Below are 26,189 nucleotides of genomic sequence, written 5' to 3'. Positions count from 1 at the left end.
CCTCATGAAGTGCTTCGAGCGGCTAGTCATGAGGCATATCAAGTCTGCCTTCCCCCCCCCCTGCCCTGGATCCTTTCCAGTTTGCATATCAATCCAACCGTTCGACCGATGACTCCATCTCCACTGCCCTCCACTCAGCCCTCACCCACCTAGAGACAAAAGACTCGTATGTCAGAATGCTGTTCATAGACTTTTTAGCTCAGCATTCAACACAATCATTCCTCAGCAGCTCATTCACAAACTGGATCAGCTGGGACTCAACACCTCCCTGTGCAACTGGCTGCTGGACTTCCTGACAGGGAGACCACAGACTGTACGGGTCGGCAGCAACTCCTCCAGCACCATCACACTAAACATGGGGGCCCCCCAAGGATGTGTGCTGAGCCCCCTCCTCTTCACTTTGCTGACCCATGACTGCACACCAACATCCAGCTCAAATATCTTCATTAAGTTTGCGGATGACACGACTGTGGTGGGTCTCATCAGCAGTGGCGATGAGGCAATCTACAGGAGTGAGGTGAGCCGCTTGGCCATGTGGTGCAAGGACAACAATCTCCGTCTGAACGTGGAGAAGACGAAGGAGATTGTTGTGGACTTCAGGAGAGAGCACACCCAGCATGCTCCACTATCTATCGACGGTGCTGCAGTGGAGAGGGTGAGCAGCACCAAGTTTCTGGGTGTGCACATCTCTGAAGACCTGTCCTGGAGCAACAACACCGCATCACTGGCCAAAAAAGCCCAACAGCGTCTGTACTTCCTCCGCAAACTGAGGAGAGCAAGAGTCCCGGCCCCCATCATGCACACATTCTACAGAGGCACCATCGAGAACATCCTGACCAGCTGCATCACCGTGTGGTACGGCGCCTGCACCGTGTCCTGCTGCAAGACACTGCAGCGCATCGTGAGAGCAGCTGAGAAGATCATTGGTGTCTCTCTCCCTTCTCTAATGGATATTTATAACTCCCGCCTCACCCGCAAAGCCATCAGGATTGCAGGTGACCCCACCCACCCATCTCACAGCCTCTTCAGCCTGCTGCCGTCAGGGAGGAGACTGCGGAGTCTCCGGGCCAAAACCAGCAGGCTCAAGAACAGTTTCTTTCACCAGGCGGTCAGGAGGCTCAACTCCCTCCCTGTTCTGCCCCTCCTCCCCCCTCTGCCCCCTGCCACAGATTCTGCCCGCACACCCCCCTGCCCCCCCTTCAGCATCTGACATGTCATCCTCACAGTTCCCCCCCCCCCCCCCCCCAACACACACCCACGCATATATACATCTCATCGTTCATTAACACACTGAACTCAGGGACCGCACATCTCACTTTACCTCGCCCATTTGCACTATTCCGCACTACCTCACCTTAACGGCTGCTAGTTTGTTTATTCTGCTTATTTCATGTTTCATGTTTACCTGCTGTACCTCAAGTGCCCTTGACTGTTTTTGGTTATTTGTACCAATTTGTGTGTGTGTGTGTGTGTGTGTGTGTGTGTGTTTAGTCTAGTTAATATCTAGTGTTTATACTGTTTATATTGTCTGTTTAAGTGTTTAGTCTGTCTTGTTCTTATCTAGTGTTTATACTGTTTATTTATACTGTTTATATTGTTTGAGTGTTTAGTATGTCTAGTTCCTATCTAGTGTTTATACTGTTTATATTGTTTGGTTTTTTTCAGTTATTCTATTTTTATTTATTGCATTGCCAATTTGCACCGTGGGTCAGAGAGGACTGATATTTCATCTGTGCTGTATGTCGAGCATGTATAGCATATTTGACAATAAAGTTGACTTGATACTTGATAGAGGGATAAAATTGATGAGCCACACCATGAAGCTATGGGAAAGGGTATTGGAGACGAGATTGAGAAGAAAGGTAGCAATCTGTGAACAGCAGTACGGGTTTATGCCAAGGAAGAGCACGCCAGATGCAATATTTGCTTTAAGAATGTGAATGGAGAAGTACAGGGAAGGCCAGAGAAAGCTACATTGTGTGTTTGTAGACCTGGAGAAGGCATACGATAGAGTGCCGAGAGATGAGTTATGGTATTGTATGAGAAAGTGTGGAGTGAATGAGAAGTATATTAGAGTGGTGCAAGACATGTATGAGAACAGTGAAACAGCAGTGAGGTGTGCAGTTGGAACGACTGAATGGTTCAAGGTGCAGGTGGGACTCCATCAAGGATCTGCTTTGAGTCCTTTCTTGTTTGCCAGAGTGATGGATAGCTTGACGGACGAAGTGAGGCAAGAGTCACCATGGAACATGATGTTTGCGGATGATATTGTGATATGTGGTGAAAGTAGAAAGGAGGTTAAGTTGGGTTTAGAGAAATGGAGGTATGCATTGGAACGAAGAGGAATGAAGGTGAGCAGGAGCAAAACAGAATACATGTGCATCAGTGAGAATGGGGATGAGAGTGTAGTGAAGATGCAAGGAGCAGACGTAAAGAAAGTTGGTGAATTCAAGTACCTGGGGTCAACTGTGCAGGAAAATGAGGGCTGCGATAGTGAGGTGAGAAAGAGTGCAGGCAGGGTGGAGCAGTTGGAGAAGGATTTCGGGAGTCATTTGTGATCGGAAAGTCCCAGCAAAAGTGAAAGGTAAGATGTATAAGACAGTAGTGAGACCAGCTGTGATGTATGGATTGGAGACGTACCCTTAACGAAGAGACAGGAGGCAAAGTTGGAGGTGGCGGAGTTGAGGATGTTAAGGTTTGCGATGGGAGGTTGGACAGGATAAGGAACGAGCACATCAGAGGGACAGCACATGTGGAGAGCTTGGGAATTGAGCTAAGAGAGATGAGACTGAGATGGTATGGGCACATCCTGAGAAGAGATGCAGAGCATGTGGGAAGGAGAATGTTGAGGATGGAGCTGCCAGGCAAACAAAAACGAGGAAGGCCAAAGCGAGGACATGAAAGTGGCAGGTGTGGTAGAGAAGGATGCGGAAGACAGGGAGCAATGGAGACGAAAGATCCGCTGTGGCGACCCCTAATCAGGAGCAGCCAGAAGAAGAAGTTGTATTTAATTTACTAAAGCTGTACATGTTCACATATGTTTCCTTACACTGAATGACAAAGGTGAAACTCGTATTGTGAAAGGAGCGGAAGTGGATGTGGTCGTTCGAGGGGAGGAAGATGGAGGTTGCCATTAAAACGTGTCAATAAAACTTTTGAAGAGGGTCTTATTGTCATGTAACAGGCATAAGGTCCAAATAAGTTCACAAAAGGCAGCACAATTAGTGTGTGTGTGTGTGTGTGTGTGTGTGTGTGTGTGTGTTCTGGGGTCAATGTAATCACTGAACAATACTCCCTTAGTGTACATGGGAACACTTGGATAAAAGGAAATCAGAATTTTTAAAATTTATGAACAATTTTCAACTCGGGTCTCTTTTCTTTTTGTCTGTCCTGATGGACTAAATGCCGTTTCCTTTCTGCAGACTGTGGAACAGCGTCAGTGAGAAATCCTGCACTGCTTTGGCTTCAGCTCTCTGTACAAATCCATCACACATCAGAGCGCTGGATCTGAGTGGGTGTGAACTGGGAGACTCAGGAGTGGAGAAGCTCTGTGATCTACTGAAGAAACACGAGTGTAAACTGGAGACACTGCTGTGAGTAACTCAGTGATGAAACACACTAAGTTTTATAATAATGCAGAACAAGGGCGCCTGCTAGTGGGGGGACTGGTGAAGATAAACTGCCCTTTAGGTGTGAATGAGTGTGTAAAAGTGTGTGTGCATGGAGCCCTGCAATGGACGGTACATTAAAGAAAACCATCCTGTAATTCAACACAAGTTTTCTGACAGGAACACACACTGGCTCAGCACTAGTAAACAGCTGTAAACATCTGTCAGCACTAATACTGAACAGACGGTGAAAACTTAGTTTAAAAACTGTCGCTATTTTTAACAGTTTTAAAAGAGGCTAATATTACCCAAAATAATATTTACATTTTATTTACATTTACTTCATCATTCCATCCTTTACACTTCTATCTTACAAATAAGAAAAGTCACAGCAGCTCACAAAATACACTGAATTATCAGTCTAGTGATTGGCATAAGGCGCGGCACGGTGGTGTAGTGCAGTGTTTCTCAACCACCGGGCTGCAGCGCATTAGTGGGCCGCGAAGCGACATCTAGTGGGCTGTGAATTTTTTTTCAAGTTGAAGCTAATTTTTAATCTTTAGGGTACAATTGGTGGGTTGAATCTGACGTCACATCCACCTCATTAAGCTACAGTCTCACTACAGCTCGCGGTGCTTTGCGACGGGTTATTGATGAAAATGAGGCATTTTGATGGCGACATACACGCGAGCTAAAAGTTGTGGTCACACAGTCGGTGAACACTTGACTGTCACGCCTTTGTGCACTTAAGCCTGGTGCAGCTCGAGCGGCCGCGTGCATTCACGGAGCGCGTTGTGCGCATGATTGGGACCCAGTCGTTATGGGGAACACCTGACGCTGATTTGAGTGCAATCAGCACGCACAGATACGGAAGCTGTTTTCACAGAGGCTTTGCGAAGTATTGTCATCATCACTGTCCAATTTGTTTCTAGCCATGTTTATAACGCTGTTTAAATACCCTTTCTGTTTTGCTTAAAAAACAAAGAAAAAAAACACTTGGAAGACGCTCTGGACTCTTACAGTAATGCATTTATATCTGAGGACTTCAGTTGACTTGCTAACTTTAGGGCTGCAGATGTCATGAACAGTTTTGCACTCAAGTTTCCGTCAATGAACAGTTTATAACTTCAACAACACAGACTTCCTGTTTAAACTATAATGAATTTCCTGGTTGCACAGTTATACTTTGTGACTCTATAGGACACAGTTATAGAAGTGAGTTATTTATACTCATGCTTTCTGTTATCACCCAGATGAGGATGGGTTCCCTGTTGAGTCCGGTTCCTCTCAAGGTTTCTTCCTCATGCCATCTGAGTTTTTCCTCACCACCGTCGCCACAGGCTTGATCATTGGGGATAGATTCGGGATAAAATTAGCTCATTTTTAAAGTCTTTAATTTTCTGTGAAGCTGCTTTGCGACAATGTCTGTTTGTTAAAAGCGCTATAAAAATAAACTTGACTTGACTTAAATATCACGCCTGCTAATAAACACTCTTCCTGCACTTAGATCCGTCTACCGCCGTCTATCGTGTAGTGTCCTGATCCCCAGATCTTTAACCCAGCCACATATAAAAAGTTGTTCTCCTCCAGGATCTTCCAGGTTTTCATCTGTGTGTCCGTGTAGAACGATATCTGCAGCAGCAGGTAGTCTGAGATGTCGGGGAACTCAACGGATGGATAATTTTCCAACTCATAGGAAAAATCCTTCTTTGTTGGCGTGTAATGATCTAATCCCATTGAGTGGGTTCTATATCCACTTCTTGGTTTTAATAACTTGCTTGTTTGCTGAACACAAACATGGCAATGAGTTCTTGTGTTAATGGACCAGACTCCACTTTTGGATCATTAATCCCTTTGGGCTGAGAATGACCTGCATGCATGGGTTTGGCTTCTGGCACATCCATACAGTTTTAAATACAAAACCTACAATTAAAAACTGTCAGTCCTGTGCGCTGTGGCGTGTGCACCTGAAGGCATGCCTCGGGCTGCGCGAGCACCGAGTGAGCTCCAGCACGCGCGCCATGAACAAGACGCACCTGAACTCAATTACGAACTCTCTGTTTGGCTATTTAAGGACTGCACTGATGCAGTAGCATCGCGAAGTATTACACTACATTAAGTACGCATTACCGAGCCTTTCTTCCCGTGTTCTTGTTTTCCTGGTTTCTTGATTCTTGTGCCTTGTTCTCGGTCTCGTTGTGCCTTTGATGTACTGTTTGCGCCTCGACCGACCCTTTACCTGTTTTCATGTTTCTGATCTTGCCTGCCGTTTTGGACTGTTTACCTTTGTGTGTGTTTTCTGCACTTTGTGTACATATTGCACTGTATTAAACTGAACACTTCTGCACATACATCCGCCTCTCTCGCGTACCTGACAAAAACAGTTTGTTTTTACTGCATTTATTGAATTCCTGAGCTCCCAGCTGTAACAGGGAGTGATGTTGTGTTCCATTAATACACTTTACAGTAGATTATTAGATTCTAAGAGAATAGATGAGCCAAAATAATTGGGGATCTTTTTTTAATGGGCCCTGACTCGTTACAAATATGAATAGGTGGGCCTTAAAGTAGAAAAGGTTGAGAACCCCTGGTGTAGTGGTTAGCACTGTCGCCTCACAGCAAGAAGGTTCTGGGTTCGAGCCCTGTGGTTGATGTGGCCTTTCTGTGTGGAGTTTGCTTGTTCTCCCCATGTCTGTTACCCCTTTTCCACCAAATCAGTTCCAGGGCTGGTTCGGGGCCAGTGCTGGTGCTGGTTCACAACTCGTTCAACTTGCGAGCCAGCTGAGAACCAGTTTGCTTTTCCATAGCTCGGGGTGCTAAGGGGAGCCACGTCATTACGTCGCTGTATACGTCAGTTATGTCGCTGCGTTTGCATAAACCTTGGCGCAAACATCGAAGCAACAACAACACGGAGAAGAAGAAGCAGCAGCAGCAACAACAATAATGGATGACTTCGCGTTTGTACAGCTGCTGCTTCTCGTCGCTTAAAAATTGTGACCTTTCGCGGTCTTGTGTTGTTGGTGGTCTTAACAACTCCACCCCCCCGCTGACATAAGCGGTTCTTTCCTCTGGCCCAGCAGAGAGTTGGTGCTAGCCTGGAACCGGTTTTTCTGGCCCCAGAGCCAGTTCTTTGTCAGTGGAAACAGAAAACTCGGTTCCAAACTAAGCACTGGCCCTGAACCAGCCCTGGAACTGCTTTGGTGGAAAAGGGGCATCAGTGGGTTTCCTCCGGGTGCTCCGGTTTCCCCCACAGTCCAAAGACATGCAGGTTAGGATAACTGGTGGCTCTAAATTAACCGTAGGTGTGAATGTGAGTGTGAATGGTTGTGTGTCTCTGTGTGTCAGCCCCGCGATGATCTGGGGACTTATCCAGGGTGAACCCCGCCTTTCGCCCGTAGTCAGCTGGGATAGGCTCCAGCCTACCCGCAACCCTGCACAGGATAAGTAGTTAAAGATAATGGACGGATGATTGGCATAAGGTCCAAATAAGTGAACAAAAGCAGCATGCAGCTTCAATAAGTGTGTGTGTGTTCTGGGGTCAATGTAACCATTGAACAATACTCCCTTATTGTACATGAGATGACACTTTATGCTATTTCCTTTCTGCAGACTGAGGAACAGCGTCAGTGAGAAATCCTGCACTGCTTTGGCTTCAGCTCTCTGTACAAATCCATCACACATCAGAGAGCTGGATCTGAGTGGGTGTGAACTGGGAGACTCAGGAGTGGAGAAGCTCTGTGATCTACTGAAGAAACACGAGTGTAAACTGGAGACACTGCGGTGAGTAACTCAGTCAGTGCGTTTACATGCACATCCAAATCGAGCTGCTGTCGGTAATCGAGCTAAGGGTCCCAGCAGGGGTGCCAGAGAAATCCAATCCTACATGCACACAAGCAAATCGAGCTATTGAGTGAGGTGCATTGTGCACCCAAGCCACAGGTGGCGCTACATGCCCCATCGTGTTGGTACACTTCTGGTTGTCGTCATGAAGAAGAGCTATTCAAGAGTATAAACAAAGTTATCAGTTCCGTGTTCACAAGAAGTGTTTGTATGTACGAACAGAAGTGTTCCTAATAAAATGGCCACTAAGTTGAAGTTGATCTGTAATGGTGAACATATTAACTGTTAGCCTGCTAACATGCTAATAACTTACCAACTAATTGGAAATGGGTGCGTACATGCCCAGACACAAGTGTTCCTAATAAAGTGGCGGCTAAGGTGAAGTGTCATGCCGACCGAGGCTGTTGTGTTTCCCGCTTGTGGTCTCGTCACTTCCGGAAGGGGCAGTGCTGAAGTAAGTAGCTCGACTCTGTAGCTCGATAGGGTTTACATGCACTAAGTAGCTCGGCTACAATCGCGTAATCTAGGTCGCGTAGCTCGATTACGAGAAATCCAGTTCGGTTCGATTTCAGCCGAGCTAAGGTGTTTCCATGGCATTTAGAGCTTCGATTTCAGTCGAGCTACGGCAGAAATTCGCTTTTCTCTATGTGCATGTATGTATGTATGTGCTGAGTGATGAAACACACTAAGTTTTATAATAATGCAGAACAAGGGCGCCTGCTAGTGTTTTTTTTTTTCTTTTCGTCTTTATTGTCAAAGGATAAAAATACATATCCGAAGGTACATAAGCATATAAGAAAAAAGAAAAAAAAAAACTTGTACGTATACTAAGTTAAGCTAAATGTTTAAAAAGTAGCCTATTTACAAAGGTATTTTTAAAACGATCAGTATTTACATTAGGCATTACATATCTTGCTCCACGGAGATTATATTTGCTTTTTTTTTTGACGGGGAGATAAGGCTTAAGCGGATGATTATCAGTCGACAGTGCTTTCTTGTCTATTTTACAATCTTGTTTTGCTAAAAAAGTTTTAATACAGATAGGCTATGATATGAAGCGGCGCTTATGACATCTATCTAGAAAATTTTGAACTACATTAAGACTAGATTCATACGCACCATAAACAGGTAAGACATATGTAAAACAAGGCAAAACAAGATAAAAATAATCAATTTCTAATTGAGTACACTGTTCCTTTCTAAGCGTTCTTAATACATGCAGACATTTGTTCGCCTTAGTCAATTTAGTCTTTGTGTGTAATGTAAATTTAAAATCACTCTGTAACATAACTCCTAATAAAGGTAAGCTACTGCATTGTGGGATATCACTAACAGGCTGATATACATAATTATTACATTTCTTCCGCACTATTAGTTCCTTACGTTTACTAGTGTTACATGACGTCTGATTCTCATTAGACCATCTAAGAAACAAAATGACTAAATTTATAGAAGGGTCTGCTTTGTTATAAACGGGAGACACTATAGTAGAATCATCTGCGTATTTGAAAAGTATAGGATTACCATTATAACGCATGTCAAGATCATTAAGGAAAATGTTAAAAAGGTGCGGTCCGCTGACACTGCCCTGAGTAGTCCCTTTGTTTACAGACTTCCAATTGCAACTGTGATTACTAGAGAAGATTATTTGTTGCCTACCAAAAAGAAAACTGTGATACCAATTGATTATGTATGGGCTAAGCGCTAACTGTTTGAGTTTGTTTGACAAAAGATTATGCTTAACACAGTCAAAGGCCTCGCTGAAGTCCATTGTAAAAACTCTAACGGCTCTGCAGTCAATGTCATCCAGGTATTTACACACCTGATGCTGGATGGTGATCAGCGCATTGGTACAGTTACCTCCTTGTCTGTATGCGAACTGAGAGGGGCTAAGACTAGCTTTGACCGTTTTCCTGGCGAAGTTCTCAAACACAACCTTTTCAAAGGCCCTCGCAATAACAGGTGTTACATTAATGCCTCTGTAATCTTTGTCCTCCTTCGGGATATCCAACTTGGGTAGCGGGTTGATGTTAGCTCTCTTCCAGGACTCAGGCCATTCGTACGTTGACAGTGATAAGTTCCAAACTTTAGAAATAACAGGTGTAAATATTTCCGAAAAGTCTTTCCAGATCCAGAACGGGATCTCATCCGGGCCAGTAGCAGTTTTCTTTAATTTCCCAGCATTCCAGACCATTCTCTCAGATAATTCGGGAACCTCCACATCAGCAATTTGCATGTTGATTGGTCGCATGTAGTTGTCATCACAGCAGAGTTGCCCAAAATAATCATTAAGACGGTCCATGGTATGTTCATCCAAAGCAACATAGGTCGAGTTACGGCGCTGAGAAATAAAGTCTACATTTTTCCACCACTCGCGGCTCCCTAAGATTGTAGAAGGGTTTCTCCGGTTCTGGCTAATTACTTCCGAAATTCTGCTATTAATCACTATAAGGCGTTCTTCGTTGTTTGGAGAGAGAGAGATTCTTGATTTTGCTCTAAACATTGATCTTACGAGAGGAGTCATCCAAGCAGGGTCACGTGATGACATACGCACAGATCTAAAAGGCATATATTTATCCATCAGTGAGCGACTCTTTTCTTCAAGCCGACCGACTGCCTCATTTATGTTTGTTGCCTCGGTAACATCTCCCCAGTCCATATCCGCCAATGCAAGATACAGCGCTCGCTTGCGGTGTTCTCTACAGTCACGCACTAGCACTTTATGACGAATGGGCTTCAGTTTCCGACCCGCTGGCAAAACAAAGCCTTTGTGATCGGTTTTTATTAGCATGTGAATGGGATAAGCTTTTCCAAAAAGTTCCGGGCGGTTGGTTAGGCAATTGTCAAGAATAGCATCGCCCCTCATGGGGAAATCAACCATAATGTCCCACCCTGACAAAGCCTTTAGTTCTTGCAAATCCAATCGATTGAGATCACCGCCACATACCACAACTATTTCAGGGTGTTTTTCCAACACCGAGTCAACAAAGTCAACCAAACAGCCCATTAGATCTTCATCACGGTAATTGTACTTTGGTGGATTGTAAAGGCCACAAATTAGCATTCGATATCCAGAAGGCAATACCAGAGTCAAACAGATCAATTTGTATAGCTTAGAACGATAAACATCCAAAACTTTTAAATTTTTCCGTACATAGACACACACTCCACCTTTTTTCCTTTTGTCCAAATCAGCCCAACCTCTATCACGCCTGTAGATTGCATACTCAGGAATATTCACAACTGCATCAGGCACATCAGTTGAAGGATGTGTTTCAGATACCACACACACATCGATATCCTGGTTTCTGAAGTGAGTTTTGAGAGCAACTGGTCCCCTTACATGGTTCTTTGTTTTCGCCAATCCACAAAAATTTGTGAAAAGACAGTTAGGAACAGCAAAATCCGTGGCAGGAGCAGCACAGGTCGTTGTTGTATTTACTCGGGTAATGCCAATCAGATTGCTTCGGTTAATAGGGCGACATATAGATTTTACTTTAAGGCGGCGGGTTTCAACAACAGGGATGTTCGGTTCAGCGGATTACCCGCGCCTCTCGGCGTAGGGTAGGCACACGCTGGTCCGGCCATTGCGGCGCGCGTGCAGCCCCGGACATCTAAGGGCATCACAGACCTGTTATTGCTCCATCTCGCGTGGCTGAACGCCACTTGTCCCTCTAAGAAGTTTGGGACGCTGGCCGCGAGGGGCCGCGTAACTATTTAGCATGCCGGAGTCTCGTTCGTTATCGGAATTAACCAGACAAATCGCTCCACCAACTGAGAACGGCCATGCACCACCACCCACAGAATCGAGAAAGAGCTATCAATCTGTCAATCCTTTCCGTGCCCGGGCCGGGTGAGGTTTCCCGTGTTGGGTCAAATTAAGCCGCAGGCTCCACTCCTGGTGGCGCCCTTCCGTCAATTCCTTCAAGTTTCATCTTTGCAACCATACTCCCCCCGGAACCCAAAGACTCGTGGTTTCCCGCACGCTGCCCGGCGGGTCATGGGAATAACGCCGCCGGATCGCGGGTCGGCATGGTTTACGGTCGGAACTACGACGGTATCTGATCGTCTTCGAACCTCCGACTTTCGTTCTTGATTAATGAAAACATTCTTGGCAAATGCTTTCGCTTTCGTCCGTCTTGCGCCAGTCCAAGAATTTCACCTCTAGCGGCGCAATACGAATGCCCCCGGCCGTCCCTCTTAATCATGGCCCAGGTTCCGAAAAACCCACAAAATAGAACCAGAGTCCTATTCCATTATTCCTAGCTCAGGTATTCAGGCAGGTTGGGCGGCCCGCTTTGAACACACTAATTTTTTCAAAGTAAACACTCCGGCCCCCCGCCCCACACCCCGGGGAGGGGGAGGGAAGGAGGCTTTTGCGTCGGACACCCAGCCAAGGGCATCCGGGGGGCGCCGGGGAGGCAGGGTCTGGGACAGGCGGTGGCTCGCCTCGCGGCGGACCGCTAGCCCACTCCCGAGATCCAACTACGAGCTTTTTAACTGCAGCAACTTTAATATACGCTATTGGAGCTGGAATTACCGCAGCTGCTGGCACCAGATTTGCCCTCCAATGGGTCCTCGCCCATGGGTTTAGGATACGCTCATTCCGATTACAGGGCCTCGAAAGAGACCTGTATCGTTATTTTTCGTCACTACCTCCCCGTGTCGGGAATGGGTAATTTGCGCGCCTGCTGCCTTCCTTGGATGTGGTAGCCATTTCTCAGGCTCCCTCTCCGGAATCGAACCCTGATTCCCCGTCACCCGTGGTCACCATGGTAGGTGCCTATAGTACCATCGAAAGTTGATAGGGCAGACATTCGAATGAGACGTCGCTGCCGCGGGGGGCGCGCGATCGGCCCAAGGTTATCTAGAGTCACCAAAGCGGCCGGGGCGGGGGGAGCCCCGAGGACCCCCACGCGCCCGCGGATGGGTTTTGGGTCTGATAAATGCACGCATCCCCGGCACCCCCCCAGCTCCGGGGAGCAGGGGAGGAGGGTCAGCGCTTCTGTCCAGCCCCTCTTCTGCCTCTGTCTCGCAAAATGCCTAGTGACTTCAGTTCAGACAGGACGGTCCTATCAGGCTTAAGTGCCATATGCATGAGGGACAGGAGTTTCAAACGGTCGTAAGCTGTATTCCCACTGTCTGGTCTTTTGCGAACATTTCCCATCTGCTTCCTCCCTGGAACGACAAGCTCTGAACCAGGGTGAGGCTGGACATCCATACAGATCGTAATATCTAGTAAAATGGACTGTTCCGGAGCCACCAGGAAAGTCAAGCCTCGATCACTCCATAATACAATCACCCGTCGAACTCAATATTTATGCGAATAGGGAACTTGAAACCGGCTGTTTTGGAGCCACGGCGTTTCGTTTTCCTTAAATCTAGCTTTTAAAAGCTTGAAAGCAACTATCAATGTAATAAAAGTAAAGAACAAACACAGAGCTCTTACAAACGTGGCGGCCATGTTGGCGCCTGCGCAGTGTTTTTTTTTTTTTTTTTTTTTTTTTTTTTTTGTGGGGGGACTGGTGAAGATAAACTGCCCTTTAGGTGTGAATGAGTGTGTAAAAGTGTGTGTGCATGGAGCCCTGCAATGGACGGTACATTAAAGAAAACCATCCTGTAATTCAACACAAGTTTTCTGACAGTAACACACACTGGCTCAGCACTAGTAAACAGCTGTAAACATCTGTCAGCACTAATACTGAACAGACGGTGAAAACTTAGTTTAAAAACTGTCGCTATTTTTAACAGTTTTAAAAGAGGCTAATATTACCCAAAATAATATTTACATTTTATTTACATTTACTTCATCATTCCATCCTTTACACTTCTATCTTACAAATAAGAAAAGTCACAGCAGCTCACAAAAATACACTGAATTATCAGTCTAGTGATTGGCGTTGTTAACTTTCAGATATAAGACATACAGTTTTGCATGTTTATGATTTTTGTTGTGTTTAATTTACTAAAGCTGTACATGTTCACATATGTTTCCTTACACTGAATGACAAAGTTGAAACTCATATTGTGAAAGGAGCGGAAGTGGATGTGGTCGTTTGAGGGGAGGAAGATGGAGGTTGCCATTAAAACATGTCAATAAAACTTTTGAAGAGGGTCTTATTGTCATGTAACAGGCATAAGGTCCAAATAAGTTCACAAAAGGCAGCACAATTAGTGTGTGTGTGTGTGTGTGTGTGTGTGTGTGTTTTTTTTTTTTTCTGGGGGGCAATGTAACCACAATACTCCCTTAGTGTACATGAGAACACTTGGATAAAAAGAAATCAGAATTAAAAAAAAAAAAATTCATCTCAGTTCTCTTTTCTTTTTTTCTGTCCTGATGGACTAAATGCCGTTTCCTTTCTGCAGACTGAGGAACAGCGTCAGTGAGAAATCCTGCACTGCTTTGGCTTCAGCTCTCTGTACAAATCCATCACACATCAGAGAGCTGGATCTGAGTGGGTGTGAACTGGGAGACTCAGGAGTGGAGAAGCTCTGTGATCTACTGAAGAAACACGAGTGTAAACTGGAGACACTGCGGTGAGTAACTCAGTGATGAAACACTGAACTGAGATCACAATCTTTAATCGTTTTCTGTGAATCAGAGCTTTCCAGATGCACACGAACAAAACTGACAAGATCTTCATCTCTGCATTAAAGGGATAGTTCGGGATTTTTGACATGAATCTGTATGGCATCCCCATCAATAGTGTCGTGCAAACACACTGACTTACCCCCGACAGCATCCTGTGAGTCCAGTTTTGGTCCAGACGAAAGTAGTCCGGCAAGTTTGTTGGGGTCACGAAAGTAAAACGTTTTTCGTCTCAAAACAGTATGTGTTCAAAAGAGTGATATATTTGCATCACAAAACCGTTGCCAAATAAAAAGTCAGACCTCGAAATCGCTTGGCACTATTTTCTCTCCCTTCTTATCACTGCGCGCTGCTGCCAGGTGACAGCGAAACGCAGACCCACTAAGCTGGTGGGAGACCAAGGCTGCACTCTATCCACGGCTTACGCACGTGATGGCACGGAGGATGTGTATAGTGGCAGCATCTGTCCCCCCAGAGAGGATCTTTTCAAAAGCAGGACAGATTATAACTGAGAGGAGAAATAGAATCAGAATTAACTAGTTAATTGCAGCAATTAAAGGAATAGGTAGGAAAAGGAAGGCGCAAAGACACCGCGCAGCGCCTGAAAACCCGTTTTCAGGCGCAGCGCACCCATTTTCAGGTGCTGCGCACCCGTTTTCAGGCGCTGCGCGGTGTCTTTGCGCCTGCAGCGGTGCTTTGCCTGTGCTGTGGCTGAAAATAGTTCCAGATATAAATTGGTCTAGTAAATCCCTTCGCGTTAATTTGCATTGATATGTGTACTCAATGTGAATGTACAAGTCATGAGAAATAATTATAAAAAATCTTGAGTTATTTAATTCACTTTTGCAACGACAATGCTAGCTGGACACGCCGGATTACAGTGACTACGCTAAGCTAAGCTAACCTGGGCGTTTATAGATCAGGACAATGGCTGGGTCGGCTACAAAATGCTTTGGCTCACTCATCCAACTCTAGGGACTGCAGGGACTGACTCAATTTCATCTGGGGGTGGCGTATTCCTTTAAATCAAAAATAAAATCTCAGGATCCGTTTGGGAGCCGAAAGAGCCGGCTCCTTATAGTAAGAAGAGCCAAAAGAGCCGGCTCCCGAAAAAGAGCCGAAATTCCCATCACTAGTAAACAATGAGTGAAACAGCCGTGGCTGTCACCTGGTGGCAGCGCGCAGTGATAAGAAGGGAGAGAAAATAGTGCCAAGCGATTTCGAGGTCTGACTTTTTATTTGGCAACGGTTTTGTGATGCAAATATATCACTCTTTTGAACACATACTGTTTTGAGACGAAAAACGTTTTACTTTCGTGACCCCAACAAACTTGCCGGACTACTTTCGTCTGGACCAAAACTGGACAAGAACTGGACTCACAGGATGCTGTCGGGGGTAAGTCAGTGTGTTTGCACGACACTATTGATGGGGATGCCATACAGATTCATGTCAAAAATCCCGAACTATCCTTTTAACATCTGTGTTTGTGTTACATTCACGATGAGTTCATGAATCTCTTCATGTTCACACACACGTCATTATCTCCCTGTCTGCAGGTTATCTCAGTGCAGAATAACAGAGAGAGGCGGTGCTGCTCTGACTGCAGCTCTGAGCTCAAACTCCTCACATCTGAAAGAGCTGAATCTGAGTGGGAATAAACTAAAAGATTCACTCACACAGCTCGAGGAGTTGCTGAAAAGTTCAGGAGGCCGGCTAATGTAAGTGAACTTAACACACACAGGACTGAATGTATATTTCCTCTAAAATATAATGTAAGAGCAAGAATGTCATGTCTGTTCGAGTAATGTAATGGGACAAATCAACAGAATGTACCGATGATAATCGTATTGACAGAAGCCAGGGGCGCCGCTAGAAATCTTGGACCCTATGAAAGATTACAATTTAGGGCCCCCCGGTAAAATTTTCAAGCGCAAGCAACTGAATTTGAAGTCTGTTTTTGGCTGGCACTTCTACTTTACTATGCATGTGATCAGCTACCTAGCAAGTTTAGGTGATACAATTATTTGGTATATGAACATTTTAAATGCAGAACTGTCAGAATTAGACTGAATAGACTGTTGCCTTAAAATTAAAATTCCATGATATATATGGAAGATATATATATGTTTTATTTTATGAGCAACTATTATTAGGCCACTCAGTAGCCTATGGAGTTCCTTCAATCCAAATGTTTGTGTTGAGAGAAACTGCATGCGTCACTGTATCAGTATGGACTTATAACATTCTGTATGCACATTATGGAGACTCCAGAGCCCTCCAGCAAACATCATCAATAATCAGGATTACAAAATGTATTCCTTTGTTTTCTCCATTTATTGACTCATTGTATGTGATCAAATGTATGCCTTGACGAATAACTACACTAGTTTTTTGATACAATCACATAGTGCACTGCAAGAAATCCACTAAGTGTTTTTGGTTTCTTTTAGGCATCACACATTTATTAGAAAACACAGCAAATGTTCAAATATTCAAGTTAAATACTTAACAATATCAATAAATCCACACATGAACAATGGCAAAACACCTAGACTTAATTATACAATAAAGATACCTATGAAAAAAGGTGATTTTTTTTTTCACACACAGTGTTCTCAACTTTCATGGCCTGAGGAGGGCGCTGGCTCTGAACTATCCATAATGTGCAGAATACAGAATCTGTTATAAATCCACTGAGATACTACTGAGACAGTAATGCATGCAAGTTCTCTCGACACATGAACATTTTGATTGAATGAACTCCATACTAAGTTACCTAAGAATAGTTGCTCATAAAAGAAAGAAATGTCTTTTCATTTTAATGTAAGTCTTAATAGTCTAATGCTGCTTACTGTAGCCTAGCAATTAAAATAGTTTTTAACCCTAAATCCTTTATTCATGGATTGTACTGCTCACCTCCTCCTAGGATTTGGGTTGAGGGCTGGGGTCCTATTCCTGAGGCTGAATCTGTGTATGTTGAGGGCACCTCATTAGTTTTGAAACCAGTTATTAGCACCAGTATCATGTACTGTAGGCTAGCCTAATATTTTACCTCACGTATTAGCCCAGTAGGCTAGTTTACTGCACAAGTTTAGCTAGTTCTGTGCACAGTGGCGTGCACAGACATTTTGGGGGGCAAGTGCTCTGGGGGGGAAAAAGGGCACTTTTTTGCGCATGTGGAACACCTTATTATAAAAGTCTGAGATTTAACCCTCCTCTTGTGTTCGGGTCGCCACTGACCTGTTTTAGTTTTTAAAGGTGTAAAACAACCACTTAATGTTAATTTATTACATCAAGGCTTTTTGACTTTGCCAGGAATCTCTAGTTGAACAAAATAGAAAAAGAAATTTTTGTTTTCCTAAATCTGAAAATGGTCTAGCAAAAAATATAATACTTATGTGCAGTTGTTTCTGTATGCGACGGGCTACTTCACGACAAAATTACAGCTTGGGCTTAGAGGGCAAACAATACATTTTCACTCGATTCATGTGTTACCTGGCTGGTGGGGCAGGGGAAGAGCTGACTGACTGCCCGATGTGTTGTCTGCGCTACGACAAGGCCGTGGCTTCCAGGACGCTATGCTGCTGCAACCTCACATTGAATGCACTGCACGCTTGTTCACGTGACAGAGCAAGAGAGACAGAGGTCCGGTGTGTGCGCGGAGGGGGCACACATCGGGACATTATTTTCACACACGCTTTTAATGCCGCGGCTTTTCTAAAAGATCATGTCGACATTGGCCTCAGTAAACTGTAGAAAAAAAAATTCAAAAGGGCACTTTTTTGGACAGAGGGGCAGGTGCTTGAGCACCACCTTGTGTCTATCTGTGCACACCACTGTCTGTGCAGACCTTCTACATTAGTCATCTGATCTTCCATGGCAATAAATGTGAAGTATTTAAATAAAATGACACTGCACTGCTGATTGAAAAGGCAAGGCAAGTTTGTTTATATAGCACATTTCATACACAGTTGCAGTTCAATGTGCTTTACAGAGGTAAAAGCAAAACAGTAAACAATAGAAAATAAAATTACAATTTTATTTTTATTCTAATATATAATATAAGAATTAAACAATTAATTAAAAGAATTAAAAGAAATATAATAAGAATTAAACAATAGTAGAAATAAAATAATAAAATGAAGTAGAAGTTCAAATAGGGGGAGAAAAAGAAAAAAAAGAAACCAGCAGAATAAAATAGAATAAAGTTAAAGTAAATTTGAAACATGCAGAGACTGTAAAAGTAAAGATTATAAAACATGTAAAAAAGACAATATTAATTATTTAACAGAAAGCATCTGAGAACAGCTTGGTCTTTAACCTAGATTTGAAGCTGCCAACAGCAGGAGCATTTTTAATGTCCTCTGGCAGTTGGTTCCATAGCTGCACTGCATAGTAGCTAAAAGCTGCTTCACCACACTTTGTTTTAACAACAGGTTTTAATAGTAAATTTTTCTGTTGCGATCTGGTAGATCTGATTGGGTTTGGCCGCTGCAACATATCAGAGAGGTAATTGGGCCCTGTACCATTTAGAGATTTGTACACCAGCAGCAATGCTTTAAAGTCAGTTCTGTAGCTTACTGGAAGCCAGTGAAGGGACCTTAGAATTGGAGTAATGTGCTCTGTTCTTTTTGTTCGTGTGAGAACCCTCGCCGCTGCATTTTGAACCAGCTGAAGTCGTTTGATGGTCTTTTTTGGCAGGCCTGTGAAAAGGCCATTGCAGTAATCAACCCTGCTAGAGATGAAGGCATGTATCAGTTTTTCCAGATCATTTTTTGACACAAGTCCTCCTAGTTTGGAAATGTTTTTTAGGTGATAAAATGCCGTTTTAGTGATTGCTTTCATGTGACTGTCAAAGTTTAGCTCGCTGTCAATGAAAACACCAAGATTTTTAACCATTTCTTTAGTTTTAATCCCTTTTGTGTCAAGAATAGTGGTAATCCTGAGTCTTTCATCTTTTTTTCCAAATAGAATTACTTCTGTTTTATCTGTGTTCAGCTGAAGAAAATTTTGTGACATCCAGCTGTTGATTTGATCGATACACTGGTAGAGACATTCAAGGGGGGCATAATCATTAGGTGATAGAGCAAAATAAATTTGGGTGTCATCTGCATAGCAGTGATACAAAATTTAATTGTTATTGATTATATGCTCCCACTTGGGCAAATTAAGGTTGAAAAGTAATGGTCCAAGAATCAACCCCTGGGGGATACCACAGGTCAAGGACATTGACGTTGAGGAACAATTTCCCATGGTAACAAAGAAGCTTCTAAGTATGAATTTAACCAATTGATAACTTTACCAGTCAATCCAACCCAGTGTTCAAGTCGATATAGCAGTATGTTGTGATCAACAGTATCAAAAGCTGCACTGAGGTCCAGTAACACCAGGACCGATGTTTTGCCTGCATCAGTATTAAGACGTATGTCATTTATAACTTTAATCAGCGCTGTTTCAGTGCTATGACTGGCACAAAATCCTGACTGAAAATTATCAAAACGGCTGTTTGATATCAAGAAGGCAGTTAATTGATAGACAATTTTTTCAAGGATTTTCCCGATGAATGGTAAATTTGATATTGGCCTGTAGTTATTTAATACTGAAGGATCCAGATTATTTTTTTTAAGTAGGGGCTTTACAACGGCTTTTTTCAGGGACACAGGAACAACGCCAGTCTCTAGGGATGTATTTATAATTTGAAGCACATCTGTAATTATAAGATGAAGAACAGACTTAAAAAAGTTGGTGGGCAGAATGTCCAATTCAGATGTTGAGGAACTGAGATTTTGTACAGGTTTTTCAAGAGTCTCATAATCAATTAAACAAAATTCTGACATTGTGTTGAAGTTATCTATCTGTGTCACTGGTGATTGCAGTTTTTCAATTTTTTGCAACTGAGATATATTATGAGCAATATTCTGCCATATTTTATCAATTTTACCTTTGAAAAAGGATGCAAACTCATTGCATTTATTAACTGAGAGAAGTTCAGGTGCTAATTGTGGTGGGGGATTAGTTAGCTTCTCTATTGTTGAAAATAGCACACGGGCATTGTTCATATTCCTGCTGATGATGATGGAGAAGAAAGACTGTCTTGCTTTACGAATTTCATAATTATAATTACAAAGCATCTCTTTATGGATTTGATAATGGATGTGAAGTTTAGATTTGCGCCATTTTCTTTCAGTCTTTCTACATTCTCTCTTTAACAGTTTAACAGCTGGGTATTGCTTCCATGGTGGTTTCTGCTTATCATTGACTCTTTGGTTTTGAATGGAGCAATATCATCCATAATTTGCGTCATATTTAAATTAAAAATTTCCAGTAAATCATCTACAGAGTCTGACATTTTGGTTGAGTTCTGAGAGAGAGCTTGCTCAAAGAGAGCACGTGTTGTCTTTTATGACTCTCCTACCCATAGTCGTTGAGCTGTTCTGAATGTGAGGAGACGTAGAAACATCAGAGAAAACACAGAAATGATCAGATAAGGCCAGGTCAACAACAGTAGTAGAAACAGTAAGACCCTTTGTGATGACGAGGTCAAGGGTATGACCACGAGAGTGGGTCGGCCCCTGTACATGTTGTACTAGGTTGAAGTTGTCAATAAGTGCAAGTAGTTATTTGGCACAAGTGTTATCAGTATTATCTACATGCAAATTAAAATCCCCAGATATAATAAGACAATCAAACTCTAAGCAAATGACTGACAACAGTTCACCAAACTCTTCAAGAAAGACTTTGGCTGAATGTCTCGGAGGCCTATAAATAGTTAATAATAATATGTTAGGAGAGCATGTAACAAGTGCACATAAGTGTTCAAAGGACGTAAAATCACCAAGTGAGGATTGTTTACATTGAAAAGAGACTTTGAATATATTTGCGATCCCTCCACCTTTCCCTTGTTGGGTAACATTCAAAAAATTAAAATTTGGGGGAGCTGCTTCAATAAGGGTGGTAGCACTATTTGCTTGATCCAGCCAAGTTTCAGTTAGAAGCAAAAAATCAAGATTGTGTTTGCAGATAAGATCATTAATTAAAAATGACTTGTTTAAAAGTGATCTAACGTTCAGAAGAGCTAGCTTTACAGAAAGTCTAGAAGTAATATCTGCTTGTGCACTCTGATGTTGTTTTAAAACAGGAAGGAGATTAGATTGGTTTACCCCCAGGGTTAAATGTGCTCTATGTTTTCTATTTCTTATCAACACAGGAATAGAGAATGGCATAGGCACATTGGGTCCCTGCTGGTTTTCAAAACTACACCCATTTGCAGGGACCCAGAGCACATCAAACAAGACTTTCTAAATGTTCCATTTGGTTTGAGGGTGAAAGGATTGGAGATGACATGTATCTTTTGGATGGTGAAAAAGATTTGTAGCCAGCTGAAAGTCCTGGGCGAACACAATTTTGATGAACTGGGTACACTGCTTGTCGCGACAGATTTGGGCTGGAAAAAGAGAGTGTAGCCATTGGGAGCAATTTTTTCATGCTATTTGGGAAATCCATCCTGGGGGAAGATGGCGATGGCGAAATGAAGTCAGAAGAGCGAGAAATTGGGGAGTTCTTTGTAAAGCAGTTTGTCTCTGATTTTTGGCAGTCTGTCTTTGAATCTTGGCAGTCTGGCAGGTCAGATGTCTGTGTCCTTGATGACGACTTGCAAAGATGATTGTTTAGGCTTTGCAGAGGTATTGTTTTTTGTAACTGTCAGTCTGCGACATCTTAACTGTTTTCCTCAATGCTGGCTGAGAAAAGATTGCAAGTCTGTAATGGTCTACTAAGACTTTGGCTCCAATCCAGCTGAGTTCAGTGCTATTTGGCTTGTAGAATTCTCTGCGATTCCAGAAAAGGTTAAAATTGTCTATGAAGTTCATACCAAATGAAGAACAAGTTTTTCCAAGCCAGGTGTTAAGACTGAAGAGTCGAGAAAATGCAAAACTTCCTCTCGCTGGAAGTGGGCCGCTAATAAAAGATTGTATTCCAGTCTTATAGAGCTCAGAAAAAAGTTTTCTGAAATCATCTTGGACAAACAGCTGTTCTCTGAAAACATCATTTGCTCCCACATGCACAACAATACGTTTAATAGTTTTATGCTCAGACATGAGTTTCAAAATGCTGTCTTTGGTGTCAGAGATGGATGCATTTGGAAGGCAGCAAATAATCATCCCATGACCTTTTAATTGTCTTACAGTGGAATCACCAAGAACAAGGGTTGTGGGATCAGGTGGTGTTACGAGCTGCTTTTTGCCTCTTCCCACAGCTCTTCGATCTTGGTGCGATCTCTTTTTACGATGTGTTTGTCCGCTTGAAAAATCCTCTTCCACATCCCTGAGGCATTCAAATTTGTTCTGAAGCCTTATGGGCTGTGGATTTTCCATAGGATTGTAGATCCTATTGTAATTTGTAGAACGAGCTGGTGTTGAAGTAATTACTCTTCTGTTTTTATTTTTGGGCTTGCCACCCATCATTTGCCAGTTTTCTGTACTCACATTTTGCCCAGCTTGATTGATGATTTCATCCACTCGATCTGCAATGCCATCGGTCTGTCGGAGTGCAATCTCTGCATTCTCAGCCACTGTTTCTGTACTCCTTTCCTGAGATATCTCTTTTAATTCGTCCGTCTTTGGCAGAGCATCAATCTTTGATTCCAGAATAGAAATCCTCTGTTCTAGTTCCATGCATTTTCTGCAGGATTTTTTGCCCCCTGGCATTTTGTTTTAAAAACTAACTTCTTATAAAGATGAAAAATAAAATGAAAAAATAGTGGAAATTAAAAGAGAAAGTAAAGTATAGAAATAAAGATCAAGAAAGCAGGAGCAAAGCAAAGAAGCGTCCTACTCGCTTGAGTAGGAGGAGCAGAAAAAAACCATTCCCCACAACTGAATGAATAAAGCAAGAAGATGTGGACAAACGTGAACACTTTAATGGAAGGTGCAACAAGCTGTTCAACACAGCAATATGGCCAAACTGTCAGAATGGTATGTTAAACAGAAAAAAAAAAAAAAGAGACAAGTGATTTGAGAATATATACTACGGAAGCCGCGAGAGGCCCTTCATATAATCCTTTTTTTTTTTTTTTTTTTCACCTTATTATCCCGAGATAACGACATAATTAATTCAGGATCTCGAGAAAACAACACAACTAATTCGAGATCTCGAGAAAAAAATGTTATTCCGAGATCTCGAGAAAACAAAACAATTATTTCATGATCTCGAGTAAACAGCTGAGAAATGGTTCATTCAGGTGCGCCAAGAGACTTGTGATATGCTGACTTTGGGGCTATTTCTCATTCTGTATAGACGCAACTTTGGTCATTAGAATGTCTGGAATAATTGATCACCTAATAAGGCAATATTTTGATCAGGGGTTGACACAGGGAGAGATTGCATTAAGTCTTTTAATAAGGGATCATTTCAAAATTAGTCCGCGGCACCTCCGCAGAAGACTGGCCCGGCTTCGTCTCTACCGACGGAGATACAGTGATCCAGCTGAGATCATGAAATAATTTTGTTTTCTCGAGATCTCGGAATAACGGTTTTGTTTTCTCGAGATCTCGAATTAGTTGTTGTTTTCTCGAGATCCTGAATTAATTATGTCGTTATCTCGGGATAACAAGGTGAATAAAAAAAGATTATATGAAGGGCCTCTCACGGCTTGCGTAAATATACACTCAAACAAAACAGCAATAAAAGAGGAGAGGGGCGACAGCCCGAGGAAAGCCCCCACAGGAGCGCACATCATTTGCAACATAGGCTACCCAACTCAGTACAAGAACAAAACACTTACAGCATGTGCAGTAGGCTTCGTGCGCATTGTTCTGCATCGGAGGAAGGGGTAGGTGCCCTGTAAATCTTTGGAAAAGGTACATTTTCTTTTCAGCATAATTGCTGTGGCATTACTGCTGCTAGCTGCTAGACAAAGAACGCGCCAGTTGTTTATTTTATTGTTGCATGGCAACACGTTCTGTTGTCTGGAATAATGTGGCTAAATAAACACCCATGCCACAGGGCCAGGGGGCAGTAACCAGGAAAGTTTGCGATTCCTGTCAATTCGTCAAAATAGTAAATGCAGACATTTCTCCGCTAATGATTCCCACGCTGCTCAGTCGCAAAAGTCGCGAGTGGCGAAAACCGGGACATATCCGTGTCCCGACAGACTTTTGTCAGGACTTGGGACACACAACCCCAAATCGGGACTGTCCCGGTAAAACCGGGACGTCTGGTCACCCTAGGTTAAAATGAAATCTGCTAGTCTATCATTAGCTAGCATGCTGTAATGGCATCGAGTGTCAGTGAATAATAGACTACCTTTCTTTGGGAAAAACTGAGTCACCAATTGTCGACCCTTTTTCTCCCTTTCTGCTGCTTCTCCTTCCGTTTTTGAAATCTGGACTTCATAATTTATCTCACCACCATCACACCTGCTCCTGCTTAGCAACTTCTAGAATGTTGCTCTGTTGCGCACACAGAAAAACCGGCAGCTGATCTGAGCTGTGCTAATAGCGGCGCTGTGCTAATAGCGCTGTGCACACACGGAGCTACACATTTCACTGTCCCCGCCCAGAATCAGACTGTACCATTAGTAAAAAGGGAGGAGGGGTGAAATGACAATATCATAAATAATTCAAGGATATAGCAAATCATAACCATGTATAATTTGCATATTTTAACAGATGAAATGAAATATTTTATTTCAAAAACTTACACAAGGCAATACTATTAAAATAATATTAATATCCCTCACAGGCCCCCCTCTCAGTGCCAGGCCCTTAGAATCGTCCTAACTCCCCCCCCCCCCCAGCGCCGCCCCTGACAGAAGCGCATAGAATATCCCATCAGAACTCAATATCAGAATTCAAACATAATGCTAACAATCACTGCATGCTAATTGTTAGTTGTGGCTGTAATTTGATTCGAGTACACTAAGTACACTTTGAACTGAGCTGTTACTGTTCTACACAGAAATACCACTGCAGTTTTACTTTCATTTCAGCAGGAATAACAGCTTACACGAGTCCAACATGCTCTAAACTCACTCACTCTCACACAATGATCAACTGTTCATTCACATTTATTTTTATACTGCATTTACTGAAGTGCGAATGTGATTTAACCAAATATGATTTATTTTAAATATTTTAATAAAGTGATAATTACAAGGGAAAACAGATATAGTTCCTGAGTAAGATAATTTATATTGATCACAATGTTGAAACCTGTCTTTTTTTTTCTGTTTTCATCTTACAGATATTAGACCACATGGGAGAAAATGAAAGCTCTTGGGTTTGCTATTACACGTTATGTCCCTGGTATTAGAAATTCTGTTCAGGAGCCGACTTTAGAAAGTGAGTCGTCGACACTGCAGCATGACCAAAGAGAGGGAAAAATGGAACTCGTCCCACAGTGAGGAAGCAGTGTGGACAATGTCTCCAGCGAGCCAGACCAGGGCAGGAGGGGGAACACAACAAAAGACTGCACAGAGAAAAGTCACACCAGTAGTTCACAGAATCTACAAAATAAAGGCTACACAAGCGTTCCCACCTCCAAACCACAAAACAACATGGACTAGAAAAGAACAAAAAAACTCCCTCACCAATACGGGCTACAAACATCCTGGTGACTGACGCTCAGATTTCATTCAGTCCATTTACTGAAAAGGAAGTTTGTTCTGGTTTCTGTTCCTTTCTTCTGCAAAGGAACTTTCAGAGCTGAACACAGTGAACGTGTTTGTTTAATAAATATCACATGGACAACTTCATTTGTAATGAAAGCACCGATAACCCTCACTCTCTAATCCCACACACACTGAAACACACATTATGGGAAGAATGTTAGAAAGTCGGACTCTGCTGTCGTTCTCATTCACACACATACAGACTTTGTTTGTTTTTTAATGAATTAATTTTGTTACTAAAATATGCTTATAATATTTTTTTTAAATATCTGGAATATTCTTCTGTGTCTTTACACTAAGGCTACAATGAACAATTTTTTTTAATTAATTTTTTTAATTAGTTGATTGCACTAATGATTTTTTTTAATTAATCTATTGATTATTTTTTTATTAGTCAATTAATCCTTTGGTGAGCTTATCAATAAATAATAGCCATAACTTCTACCTTTAATCTTTCAAACTTTTATTCAAATATTTTCTCAT

General features: G+C 42.7%; 1 protein-coding gene across 1 annotated transcript; it reads left to right on the top strand.

Moving 5' to 3' along the window:
- Positions 1 to 3,402: 3,402 nt before the first annotated feature.
- Positions 3,403 to 25,948, top strand: LOC132888469 (NACHT, LRR and PYD domains-containing protein 12-like). The gene is made up of 3 exons (XM_060924515.1): positions 3,403 to 3,593; positions 15,595 to 15,756; positions 25,280 to 25,948. The coding sequence occupies exons 1-3, from the start codon at positions 3,403 to 3,405 to the stop codon at positions 25,284 to 25,286; spliced, it is 360 nt and encodes a 119-aa protein (XP_060780498.1). The 3' UTR covers positions 25,287 to 25,948.
- Positions 25,949 to 26,189: the final 241 nt, after the last annotated feature.

The sequence above is a fragment of the Neoarius graeffei genome, chromosome 6, assembly GCF_027579695.1.
Source record: "Neoarius graeffei isolate fNeoGra1 chromosome 6, fNeoGra1.pri, whole genome shotgun sequence".
Taxonomy (NCBI): Eukaryota; Metazoa; Chordata; class Actinopteri; order Siluriformes; family Ariidae; genus Neoarius; species Neoarius graeffei.
Note: the sequence above shows the minus strand (reverse complement) of the source record. Positions and strands in the feature narration are given on the sequence as shown.